Source organism: Marmota marmota, unplaced genomic scaffold, assembly GCF_001458135.2.
Source record: "Marmota marmota marmota unplaced genomic scaffold, marMar, whole genome shotgun sequence".
NCBI classification, from domain to species: Eukaryota; Metazoa; Chordata; class Mammalia; order Rodentia; family Sciuridae; genus Marmota; species Marmota marmota.
In genome coordinates, this window is record NW_025999960.1 from 11,251,665 (window position 1) to 11,266,054 (window position 14,390).

Here is a 14,390-nt window from a genome sequence, read left to right on the forward strand (position 1 = left end):
CTTAAATCTAAGAATTTTGTAGTCTCCTTCTTGATGTCTTTTATAACCCATTGTTATTCAGTAGCATATTATTTAGTCTCCAGATGTTGAAGTAGCTTTATGTTTTTCTTTATCATTGTTTCTAATTTCATTTCAGTATTGTCTAATAGAATGCAGGTAGTATCTCAAATTTTTTTTGTATTTGCTTAGAGTTGCTTTATGGCATAATATATGGTCTATTTTAGAGAAAGATTCATGAGCTACTGAGAAGAAAGTATAGTTGCTCACTGAAAGATAAAATATTCTACATATGTCAGTTAAGTCTATGTTATTGATTGCATTATTGAGTTCCATAGTTTCTTTGTTCAGCTTTTGTTTGGGAGATCTATCCAGTGGTGAAAGAGGTGTGTTAAAGTCACCCAAAATTATTGTGTTTTGGTCTGACTCTTGAAATTGAATAGAGTTTGTTTGATGAACATAGATCCTCCAGTGTTTGGGGCATATGTATTTATAATTGTTATGTCTTGTTAGTGTATTATTCCCTTGAGCAGAATGAAGTGTCTTTCTTTATCCCTTTTGATTAACTTTAGCTTGAAATCTACTTTATTTGATATGAGGATGGAAACCCTGCTTGCTTCTGCAGTCCATGTGAATGCAATGATTTTTCCTAACCTTCAGTCTGTGGATGTCTTTTCCTATGAGATGAGTCTCTTGGAGGCAGCATATTGTTGTTGTTGTTTTTATCCTCCAACCTGCCAGCCTATGTCTTTTGATTGGTGAGTTTAGGACATTAACATTCAGGGTTATTATTGAGACATGATTTGTATTCTCATCCATTTTTATTTATTTTTGGTATTTAACTGGACTTTGTTTCTCCTTTGATTAGGCATTTTCATTATAATGTGCCTTCATGTAGATCTGTTGTAATTTTATACATTTGTTGTCCTGTAAGCCTCTTGTATTTGATTTTCCAATTCATTCTTCATGTTTGGGAAATTTTCTGACATTATCTCATTGAAGAGATTGTGCGTTCCTTTGGTTTGAAACTCTGTGCCTTCCTCTATCCCAGTAAGTCTTAGATTTGGTCTTTTGATTTGGTCTTTTGATGCTGTCCCATAATTCCTGGATGTTCCGATCATGGTGTTACCATCTTCACTGTGTGGTCAACTTTACTTCCCAGATTATATACTTTGTCTTCATTATCTGATGTTCTGTCTTCCAAGTGATCTAGTCTGTTGGTGATGCTTTCTTTTGAGTTTTTTATTTGTTTTATTGTTTCATTCATTTCAAAAATTTCTGATTTTTTTCAGAGTCTTTATCTGTTTCTTGAAGTAATCTTTTGCTACCTGTATTTGCTCGCTTATTTTTTTGTTTGTGTGATCAATGGATGCCTATATTACTCCCTTATCTCTTTATTGCTGTCATCAATGGTTGCCTGTATTTGCTGTCTTATCTCTTTTTTGGAATTATCAATTTTTGCCTGTATTTGCTCATATTGGTCATTCTTTAGTTCACAGATCATTTTAATTATGAACATTCTGAACTCCTTCTCTGACATTTCATCAACTGAGCTGTCCATGTTTTCTGTTATTGTAATATACTGGTTTGTGAGGGGTACTTTCCTCCCTTGTTTTTTCATGTTGTGTCTTCCTTTCTTACAGTGTGGATCTGAGGTATTAGAATTTCTACCCTAAAATCTTGTAGTATCCATGCAAATCTGCCTTTGCAGATTTGTGCCTCACCTTGGTGTTGGGCTTCCAGAGCCTGCCGGTGTCCCATGGTGGATGCTACTGCAACTAAAGGTGGTAGCGGCAATAGCGGTGATAACTCGAGATAGGAGTGGAAGTGCCCAAAGATGGATGCAATATCTTTCAGAGATAGGGCTAAAAGGTTGGGCCTTTCACTGGCTTTGGAATGCCTGCTCCTAGATGCAGCTGCTTCTAGGCCCTGTCTGTTGTCAAAAGGTAGAGGCTATTTTGTGGGGAAGGTTATGGTGACAACTGTAGTGACTCAAGATGGACATGGGTGAGGCCTTGTCTCTCAAGTTGTGTTTGTGTGAGGGAATGGACCCTGGCCTACTCTGGGCCTGGGCTACTGCACAGGTTGGAGGAAGCAGATCCCTACCTCATTTTTTTTTTTTCCTATACCCATGTTTTATTTATCTATTTATCTGTTAATGGACACCTGAGCTGGTTGCATTAGTTGGCTACTGGGAGTTGTCCTGCTATAAACATTGGTATGTATGTGTACCATGTATAGCAGGCTAATTTTAGTTTTCTGGATAAGTACTAGGATAGCTGGGTCATATAATAGTTCCATTCCTAGTCTTTTGAGGAATCTCCATGTTGCTTTCCATTGTGGTTTTAATAATTTTCATTTCTACAAATATTGTATGAGTATACCATTTCCCCTACATCCTTGCCAGAAATTATTGTTCTTTGTATTTTTCATTGCCATTCAAATTGGAGTGAGATGAAGTCTCAGTGTAGTTGTGATTTACATTTCCTTGATTGCTAAGAATGGTGAAGGTTTTTCTGGGTATATGTGATGATCATTTGTATTTCTTATTTTAAAAAATATCTGCTTAGATTATTTGCTGATAGGATGATTTTTTTTCTTTTGGTGTTTATTGAGTTCTTTACATAGTCTGGATATTAATCCCCTGTTGGAAGAACAGCTAGAAAGATTTTCTCGTATTTCTAGGTTATCTCTTCACACTCAATACAAACCAACAAAATTAGAAATGAAAAAGGAGATAGTCTCACAAATATATTTGAAATCCAAAGGATCATTAGGAACTATTGGGAAAACTTGTATTCTGATGAATTGGAAAATCTAGAAGATATTGACAAATTTCTAGACACATATGACCTACCCATATTGAAACAAAAGTACATAAAAAACCTAAATAGTCTAATATCAAGCAACAAAAATGAAGCAGTAATATGATGCCTTCCAACAAAGAAAAACTCAGGACCAGATGAATTCTCAGATGAACTCTACAAGATATTTAAAGAAGAACTAATGTTAGCCTTCCTTAAATTGTCCTATGAAATTCAAAGTGAGAGAACACTCCCAAATTTAACCTAGGAAGCCAGTATCATCCTTATACCAAACCAAGAAAAAGACACATCAAGAAAAGAAAACTATAGACTAATAACTCTGATAAACATAAACACAAGAATCATTAATAAAATGTTAGCAATTCACATTAAAAAACATATTAAGAAGATTACATGGCCAAGACAGTTTCATTCCAAGGATGCAAGGTTGGTTCAATATACATAAATCAATAAATGCAATTCTTCACCTAAGAAGAATTAATAACAAAATCACATGATCATATCAAATATGCATAAAAAGCTTTTGACAAAATCCAGCATCCATTCATATTAAAAATACCAGAGAAAGTAGGGATATAATGAACTATTTCAACATTATAAAAATTATATACAAAAAAAAACCCTAAAGCCAACATCATACTGGAGAAAAACCAAAAGCATTTCCTCTGAAATCAGGAACAAGATAAGATGTCCACTCTGACAACTCCTTTTCAATATAGAGAAATCTGGCAAGAGAAAGAAAGTAAAATGATACAAATAGGAAAAGAAGAAGCCAAATTATTTCTGCTTGCTGATGATATGATCCTACATTTAGAAGTCCCAAAAATTTCCACTAAAAGACTTCTAGTGCTGAGGAACCAATTCAACAAAGTAACAAAACAAAATCAACATATAAAAGTCAATAGCTCTTAATCTCCAATAATGAATCTGCTGAGAAATCTGTACAAAGTAGGTTCCATTCACAATAGTTTCAAAAATAAAATAATTGAGAGTAAGTGTAATCAATGAAGTGGAAGATGTCTACAATGAAAATCATAAAACAATGAAAACCTTAGAAGATAGAAAGACCTCCAATATTCTTAGATAGGCAGAACTGATATTGTTGAAATGGATATATCACCAAAAGCAATCTAAAGATTCAACATGATTCCCTTCAAAATACCAATGCCATTCTTCATAGAAATAGCCAAAATAATCCTGTAAAATACGGAAGAATAAAAGGCCCAGAATAAGCAAAGAAATACTGCATTTTCCCTGCAGTCATTTCTCCTCTCTCTTCTTTCTGGCCATTTTCATCTGAGCAGTTTCATTCTGATGCACCCTCTGGTCATAATGTTCTGCCTCACTTCAGCCCCAGTGATGTGGAATTGTCTGACCATAGACTGCACCTCTGAAATGGTGAGCAAAATAAACTTTTCCTCCTCTAAATGGTTCTTGTGGGGTATTCTGGTCATATTAATGAAAAGCTGATTATCACAGTACTTGCATAAAAACATGAAGACCAATGAAATAAAATAGAAGACATAGAGCCATAAAATAGTTACAGTCATGTGATCCTTGAAAAAGGTGCCAAAAAACATATGTTGGAGAAAATATAGCCTTTCTAACAAATGATGCTGGGAAAATTGGATATCCATAGGTAGAAGAATGAAACTAGATCCTTCTCTACCACCCTGCACAAAAATCAACTCAAAGTGGATCAAAGACCTAGAAATTAGACCAGAAACAATGTAACTACTAGCAGAAATCATAGGGTCAACACTCCAGCATATGATCACAGGCACTGACTTCCTCAATACCATTCCTAAAGCTCAAGATATAAAACCAAAAATCGATAAGTGGGATAGCCTCAGATCAAAAAGCTTCTGCACATCAACATCATTTTTTTTTCTACCCAGTCTATTCCTTAAGTGAACAGCATCGACATTTGCCGTTTTCTTTAGGCTCGAAACCAGGGAATCCACCTCCAAACCTCTCTCATTCTCTACAAGCAGTAGTTAAATCATTAGAGTTTGTTAGTTTTACCTCAAAAATGCTCTCAAAAGCATCCACAACTCCACATCTATTTTTAAGGCTAGTCACCACTGTCTATCATGCACTAGTTTTCCTGCATCCCATTTTACCCACATACATCCTGCAGATTTGAGTGACCAAATCTTATTTTCAGAAATGAGCTCTTTTTTGAAGCAAAAATCCCCCCCAAATCAGATCCCCTGTTAATCTATTTTTCTTTCCAGGTACTTGCCACATTCGCAATTAAATATTCTTTAATGTAATGATTAGTTTATTATCTATTTTTCTGACCTGAGAGGAGTATCAGTCATGTATAGTTCCATTTTCTACTTTATCCCTAGCATCAGTCATGTACATTTCCATTTTCTACTTTATCCCTGGCATCAGCTCTGTACAAAGTAGGTACTCAATAAATATTTGTCAAACAAATAAATGAACTTCAGCATTTACCAGTGCTATACAACCCTGATCAACCAAACCATAGTAAAAATCAATAGTCTCAATTATAGCTGTGTCATTAAAGCAACCCAAAAGATTTAGCAAACAAAATTTACATTACTTACAAACCGTCACTTATTTTTTTTCACGTCTGATAACAAGTCTAATTTTTTACAGAACCAGAGCTCTATATGGGAAAAGGTTAATAAGTAATATATAACATTGCCTAAGTACTTTAAAAAGGTATTACTTCTAAGAAGTCAAAAATACTCTCAAGATTAGCAACAATTCTAGAATAAAAAGAGAAACCAGCCTGTAATCCCAGGAGAATCGCGTAGTTCAAAGCCAGGCTCAGCAATGGTGAGGTTCTAAGCAACTCAGTAGGACCCTGTCTCTAAATAAAATACAAAATAGGGCTGGAGATGTGGCTCTGTGACCAAGTGCCCCTGAGTTCAGTCCCCAATAACCCCCCACAAAAGAGAGAGAGAGAGAGAGAGAGAGAGAGAAAACCAAATTTCATAGGAATACTTCAAAACCTCTGTATTGTGGTATGAAAAAAACAAATCAATAATATTAGAAGTCCTTATATATGGCAATTCAAAAGTTCTATAATAACCCAATGAGTCTTTCCACCATTTTCTTAACTTGTGAAGATTATATATTTAAATGACAAATAATAATAAGCATACAGATGGAAATATTTTTCAGTATGATACATTAAAATTGGAAAACAGCTGCCAATTTATCTATACCTGAACATGCACATAACAACTGAGTGACTAAATCTTTATGATTAAACCAATTTTAACAGGTTGCACTGATAAAGAATGTAACCTAAATCTCTAGCTTCTTTCCTTAAAAATCCTTCAGTCTCAATAAATAGCAACATTAGCAATACATTGATCATACTCCCAACCTTGGATTTAATTCTCCACTACAATAAACTACGTATAAGTAAATATGTACCTCCTCTTCTCCTTCTCTATCACTTTCCTAATTGTGTAGCACCATCTTTGCCTGCACAACTCCTATAGCTTTCCAACTGGCCTCCCTGTTTACACTTTTGTTCTCCCCCAAAAACCCAGCCCTACAGTTCACTTCCACAGTCAGAGGTACCCTTTCTCAGACAAATAAAAGCAAGTCACTCCTCCGCTTGAAACAAAACTGAAATCCTTATAAGCCTCCCTTATAAGCCTGGTCTCAGCCTAATTCTCCATCTGAATCTTATAAACTGCCTTTTCAGTTTCTAGAACATTTCAAGGCTGTTCCCACTTAGGGCCTTTCCACTTGCTATTCCTTCTGGTTTGAATGGCTTGTCCCAGATTCTTCCGTGGCTACTTCCTTATCATCAAGTCTAAGATTAATCACCACCCTCACTTGATCCCTCTCCCCAAAAGCTGACCATACAGTCTAAATTAATCCCAGTGCATAAAGTAGGTACTAAAAAAATACCTAGCACATTACCTTGTTTTATTTTATTCCTATTACTTTTCACTACTTCCAATTTTCTTCTCTATTTCTATGGGTTCTCTTATCTGTTTCTCCCCTAGAATGCAAACCTCCTGTACACAGGGATGAATAATAATAATAATAATAATATTAATAATAATTATTTGGTCCTTGGGATTGAGTCCAGGGGTGCTTTCCAACTGAGCTACACCCCCCCCCAGCCCTTTTATTTTTTATTATGAGACACAGTCTTGCTAATTTGCTGAGGCTAACCTTGAACTTATAATCATCCTACTTCAGCCTCCTTAGTTGCTAGGACTATAGACAGGAACTCATTAGTCTTGCTCACCAGTTACTGTTCTATGCCTAGAAAACTACTTGGTACATAGTAGGTATTATAAATAGGTATTATAAAAGTGAACATACTCAACAGTAACAAAGAAAGAAGTAATTCAAGATAAAAATAATTATCATAAAAGTAAGATTCAAAAGCACTTATTTGAATTTGTATCATGTGATTTCATAAACACATTAACAATATCAATGAAGCTTATATATATGATATCAAATATTATAATGAAAATACATTTTTAGTAAGAAGTTCACCTCTAAATTATGTAAGAATAAAAATCATTAGGTAAGGTTCTTTTTTTTATACAAAAATCTTTTAAAATGAGGAATACTAAATAAATTGGCATCATAAATGGGGGAGAAAGTCTTATGTCCTCCTTTCAGTGAAAATGGAATGGTCCTTTTAGGACAGAATCAAACCCACTAAAATAAACACTTTGATCTAAAGGTCAACTTTAAATATGAATAGCAATTTATAAGACAGAGGAAAATCTATTTCAGTCAGGAAACAATACAAGCTGGTCTCCCAAAGGCCAACAAATCTTCCTGTAGATAAACAAAGGCTTCATGCTTACTTGAGGTTCACTACCTCCAAGAACCTATGGTATATGCTTGGTTTTTGGAAGAGGTAAGTCTAGACCCATCCAAACCTTTCAAAAGACCCCAAATACCACCAAATAAGATTCATACTTGCAGGATCCAGTGGCTTGTCACACAATTAATAGGAATGATTTAAATGTATGTCTCAAGGAAGGGATAAATTACTACATGACTTTGTGGGTCTTCTGGAACAGTAAAAGTCACAAGTCCATTGACCATATCTGTACTGTTTCCATGAGAGAATAAACTATCTTGGATATTAGTTAAATTTTTTAAAGTAACCAGAAAATAATTTACTCCATCAGAGCTATTTACTAAATAGCACAGAGCATGAATACAACCTCTGAGGTAACTTATCAAAGCAAACTAAATAACAGTAGACATTCTATCTTCCTGTTAATTGATTGCCTTTGTTACACAACATTGTCTGGAAAAAAACTGACTACAATTCTAACTGCAAGCCACAGTAATCATGTCAATATGTGAACTATCTGAATATCTAATTATGAAAAAAATAAGGCTATTTCACAGTGGAAGTATTATTCTAATTCAAGAAACCAGCCATATTAACTTATTAGTCTGACATATAGCAGATAGCTGAAAAACTTTAATTTGAAAGATAATTATTTTTAGCTGATTAATATGCTTCAAATTAAATTCACTGCTTTTAATGGGCCCATCAACTTGACAACCTGGGAAATTAATAAATTTTGCATGCAGTAATCCTAGGAAATTTATACAGCTGAGCTACACATCATTATAAGGATTACCTTCACAGTAGGCATTGTCCTCCCGAAGAGCCCTAAAACCATCTCGACAGCTGCACACGGCCCTGTCATTCAGATTTCTGCAGACAGAATTCTCCATGCAGTTATGCCTCTCAGAACAAAAGTCATAACCTGTAAGAAAAAAATCTATTAAAATAAATAAAACTATGATAAAACAAATAGTTTTCATCTCCTTCATATTTTCTTTCAAATATTTTCCCTCAATTACTTTTTAAAAATTAATATCTTCATCAAAGTTTATTAGACATCACGCTATAAGTATCAAAAACTCTGATTTATGTTTAACCCAATTATTTCATACTTCAGCTAATTCCACATCTTTCTTGTTTTTTGACAATATAAATGCTACCCAGTCTCTAATATCTAATTATAGCTCTCCATATACCTGAAACAAAGAAATAGTCTTTCAGTCCAAAATGGAAAACATTACAATAAAGATGATAGAGCAATGAGAAAATAATATGAGCATTACTAGTATCTGTGGTTAATACTGAACAAGCCAGATGAAATGTGCCCATTGTATATTTATGAAACGAAACACACAGCTTAGCTTCTTTTAAAAAAATTCTGAAATGTGTTAAAAATGCAAATTACATCACTTTAATCTAATTTTCTCTGGAGATCTCAAGATAAAGTATGGCCGCCCAAAAGACGAAGAAAATTTTTATGAATTACAGGGATTTCAAAGATCCCAGAGTCTTTATAAGAGAAAAGAAAAATGGAACTTTTATAAACAGTGACACCAATCATGTGCAATTTCTCAGGATTTCTTTCTCCTGTCTGAACCCCTTGTTCAAGGAACATCTAAGAGTCTGAAATGAAAAGCTTGAACACTAGAATTCATATTTAATGGAAATTACATGATTATACATCATTCAACAAAATTTTAAATTGCCTAATGCATAAGTTATCTACCTAGTTTTCATTGTCTAATGGATTACTATTTCAGAAAATGTATATAAAAGAGGACAAGAATAGTGTATCTCATGTAGCTTAGAATAAACACATATATGCATGACCAAAAAAAAAAAAACAACTTTTACTTGAGAAAATCTGAAGATGTGAGTTCTAAATTATGATCAAACTGAAGTCCATTCTGATTGCCTGGCAATACTATTTTGAATATTCCCCCAGAATTAAAATATAACCCCCCCCCCGAAATGCAAACATGACATATAGTAAAATACTACTGGTACAGCAAAGAAAGGTCATATTCCAAAAACATAATAATACCATTAAAAAGAAATAGTAAAAACCAAATAGTTTAATGATTTCAACAAAAACAAGACATAGTTGTATGAAGACCACAAAAATATGGTAAATAACAGCATTTAAATCATTTGTCAACTTATCTTGACAAGATTCTTCATAATCTAAATTCTCAGGATTAAGGTTGAATATTTAGGAGTAAAATTCTTGAGAGGAGGAAATAAATGTAAAAAACAGTTTCTCCTAGGGTCTTTTTATTTCCTTTTTTAAAAAATAGCTAAATTGAGACCATATTTCTTAAAATGTATTATATTGTCTTTAAACAATGCCTGAGGGAAAATAATTTCAGATAAAAAGCCCTCTTCAATATCTATTTCAATAGCTCAGAACATCATCAAACTAAAATTTAAAAGCTTCAAAATATCACTTCATATTTATTTTAAATTAAAATAAAGTTAATTAAAAAATGTCCCACACTTTAAGAAACACAGAGGATATATCAAGTTCTAACACAGTGCTAAAATTCTGTGCAATTCTACCTATAACATTTGAAATAACATTTAAAGACCTGTGAGTGTATCATTTATGTTACATTTTTATTTTTCTTCTTAAGTTTATACTTTTCACAACTATCTTTCAACTTTTCATTTTGCTGACTTCTCTCTCCTATTTTAAAAATATATACCCAATATCATCTATGCTACCTGATATCCACATCTATTACAATTCATTTTCATTCCTGCCTCAGTAATGTTGAAACAACTTATCTCAGCTTCTAACAAAATGCATACACACATCATACAGTGTTTAATTGCTCCAAGAATTTCCCAACTGTAAGGTGACAATGTGATTCTATTTTCAATGTTTTAGGTAAAAGTTAGATGGCTTTTCATTAACTCAGAGACTTAAAAATTAAAAATTTCATTCAAGCAAATTTTGATTTATTATAAACAATGTCAGATAGCTTTTTTGATTTATTCTTAAAGTTGATTGAATGCATTGGGTATTTTACCACTTGGATAAAAAATGCCAGGGTCAAAAGGTTACTACTAATGGATGGAAATTTAGAATCAATTAAAGGAGGTAGAATGCTTCTACAGGGAATATCTTCCAAAAATCAGAGTACAGTTTGACAAGATATAGTCTATTCTCTTCATGTTTGCATCTTTATTCATATGTGCTTTACTTTTGGAGTTTGCAAACCTGAGTTTAAATCCAATCCACCTCTTAAACTGGCTGTATAAATTACTAGCTGTGTAAGTTAATTAACCTTTCTAAGACTTCAGTTTTTCTCACTTGTAAATTGGGATAATATCTACCTTGTAAAAATGTCAGGTTCAAATGAGATTATCTATATAAGCATAATAATCTAGTATTTGTTAATAACTAAAGCGATTAGAGTAATACTAATAAGCTAAAACCAAATACGTCAAGATTCATGGCATAGGAAAAAAAATCTAATATTTTCCATAGACAGAGGAATGGACCACTTATCTAACACAATCTAGCCTTTAAAAATTTTTTTTCTTTGGGATTTTAAACTCAAGGATACCAAGTTTTCTACTCCCTATGTAAGATTTACAAATGCCCATAAAGTTCTGTTTTCTTCTATTAAATATAGACTTTTCTAACAAATATTAATATATATCTCTATATAATTGGAGAAAAAGTGAAGGTTGTACACAAAAGGTGATGGTATGCCTAACAGTAAATTATCAGGAGAAGGAGATTACAATAATTTCATGGTGAGTATTGTTGGTTTTGTCTATAGACATCTATTCCTTATTTTTGTGTTGGGAAGGGGGAGAAACCTAGTTATACTTTGGATGAACCATTCAAACCTATGTCAGCCCAGGTGCTTAAAGGAAAATGGGCTCTACCCATTTAAAGCTACATCAGTCATAAAGCTAAATCAGTCAATGCATTCCACTGGCTTACATAGAATAATTTGTTTAGTTCAACCTAATGAAAACCATGAAACTCAGTTCTTGGACTTTTATCCAACTTTTCTTCTATATACCTGAGTACCATAATGACATCAGCACAAGAATGTCAAGGATCTACCTGAGAACACATATAGCCTGAAATCAGTCAACTCAGAGGAGACAAACAGATATACATCTAGACAAAGGGGTAGGATTTGTGATCTAAATTAAACTTCACCTGAAGCTAATTTATCCTCTGCTTGTTAGAGTACAACTATTCTGTATTTATTTATTTATCTGGCTTAGTCAATAGAATTGTGTGTTCTATCACTCACTCAAAAAGGAATGCTAACAGGGCTGCGGTTGTGACTCAAAGGTAGAGCGCTCCCCTAGCACGAGTGAGGCCCTGGGTTAGATCCTCAGCACCACATAAAGATAAATAAATGGAATAAAAGTATTAAAAAAGAATACTAACATATTTACATGTTGTTTGCAAGATAATGTATTATCCTAGTGTTTTCCAAAGTGTAGCTCATGTACATAGATGAACATGAAAAGGAAATATTCATAGTAATGGATTTCTTTTAATTCATATAAAAATACATAAATCTAGCAAATAACTGCATTATTTCATAGATACCATTACTTAATAATGAAACTAAAAATTTTTTTAAATGAGTTGACAATCAACCTAAAAATAATGTTATTAGTAATACACAGATATCAAGAATGAAGGTGATAATTAAATAAGGGGAAACTGTATTATGCAGAAAGGAAGGAGAACCATGTATACCAACTCAGCCTTCTCCATGCGGATGCTCTCTTATAATTACGAGGTATATTGAAGTAAATAATAAATTAAAGTGAGACATGCAGTGAACAGGACTTAGTCCTAAAACCAGAGAATGGGGGTGCTAAGGAAGAAGAAGGCGAAAGGGAGGAATACAGATGTAAAGCTATATATATATTATTTCTGACTCTAAGAGTCCTCTCTGTATCACTGAATCTGTATTTTGCTATTTGTTATAAGCTTTCTTGAAAGGGCTCTCAAATATGAAAAAAGAGAAAAAACTTTCTTGCTTCATTTCTTCTGACCTGTTACAGCAGAAGATAGCCAGCTGCAGGGTACCTAGAAAACAGTCTTGGAGGGAAACTCAGCTTAGTGCCTAGCAATTTGGAGCCTTATTTCAGTACACAGCTTGGTTTCTGACCACTGACCAAGCCTCTGGTAGAAAGGTCAACACTTTCATCTCATGCTCTGACCTCAGGGAATATTCACTAACTATTTTTGAACAATTTACTCTTTTATATATGAACACAGCATCTTTAGCATTAGGCAAATAGACATAGAAACAGGAGACCAATTTTATTAAGAATAAATTTGTCACAACTTTTGTGTAGGAGTTGACTCAAAATTTAAGACTTAAGAACTGGACTCTTTTTTTAGTTTGAAAGTCATAAAATGCCAGAAGAACTTGTTTATGTATTCTGCATATTTGAAGACAGAAACAGATGCAATCTTTATTATAAATGGTATTAAATGTACCAGGAAGGATCAACTTGTTCAATTTTCATTTGAGGATTATCTAAGGCAGGAGTTCACAATCCTGGCTGCAGAAAAAATAATTTATCATGGAATTTTAAAGGATGTGATACCAAGATCCCTTCTCATATCAATTATTTTAGAATCTCTGGCAGTAGGGACATGTCACAGTATGTTTTGTCATTCAATTTTTAAGTGGGCTATGTAGACACTAATTTTTAAAACTGCAAACAACTTGAATATATCACAATTTACATAACTAATTTTTCCATTCTTAGTTTGCTTTGTGTAATATATTGGGCTCCTTTAAAAAGGAAATGGATGTACAAAGGGCTTCTCTTGGCACCTGAAAGGCTCTATCTTAGATTCCTTTCTTTTTTTCCAATCTTTGTACCTGCTCATCTTCTGAACTTTCTTTTTTTTTCCTTTCTTTTTTTATTTATTTTTATTTATTCTGATTTGTTATATATGATGGCAGAATGCAATTCATTTTGTATTACACATATAGAGCACAATTTTTCAAGACACCAATCTTAGTTTTTTAATAAAACTTTACCCTACTCAACCTTAGCTAACTTTAATGCTATTCATGTATCTAATCCCTGTGTAGCACCCAGACACTTCTAAAAGGTAACTATGGTCTCATTTTTTTTAACCTAGATTCCATTTGTTTTGTTTTTATTTTTTAGTTTTTATTGAGTTGTAGATGAACACATAGTATCTTTATTTTTATTTTTTTATGAGAATAGAACCCAGTGCCTCACACATGTGAGGCAAGAGCTTTACCACTAAGCTACAGCCCCAGCCCCTCATTTTTTTTAACCACTCTTTCCATCTATGGTAGAGTCTATTTAAACTTCTCTTGAATATGGGCTGGCCTGTTACTGCTTTGACCAATGGAATGTGTGCCAGTTCTAGACTTCATCTTTAGAAGTCCCAAGCTACCATTTAAGAAGTCTAACTACAATCCTGCTAGAGAGAACCCAGGGAAAATTACTAAGATCACGTGTAGAAGGAAGCAATTCTGGCTATATATTGCTTCCCATATATTACCAAGATGCTCAGCATAGAGTAAGACTATCTTGAACCTCCCAGGTCTACCCAGTTACCAAGTAAACAGCACAGAGTGACCCCTTTTAACATCACATGGAGCAGTAGAACTAAGCCCCGTTTGAATTCCTGACCTACAATATTAAGATCTATTAATAAAATAAGTGATGTTTTAAGTCACTGAATTTAGGGGCAGTTTGTT

The 14,390-nt window shown here is 33.5% G+C and overlaps 1 protein-coding gene across 4 annotated transcripts in view; it reads right to left on the reverse strand.

The window, feature by feature from the left end:
* Nell2 (neural EGFL like 2) overlaps positions 1–14,390 on the reverse strand; it is a 360,984-nt gene that overhangs the window by 178,613 nt on the left and 167,981 nt on the right. For all 4 annotated transcript variants that reach the window (XM_048802576.1, XM_015493239.2, XM_048802578.1 and 1 more), the window contains one exon: positions 8,444–8,572. In XM_048802576.1, coding sequence (XP_048658533.1) covers positions 8,444–8,572 — 129 coding nt within the window. The remainder of the gene's footprint in view (positions 1–8,443; positions 8,573–14,390) is intronic.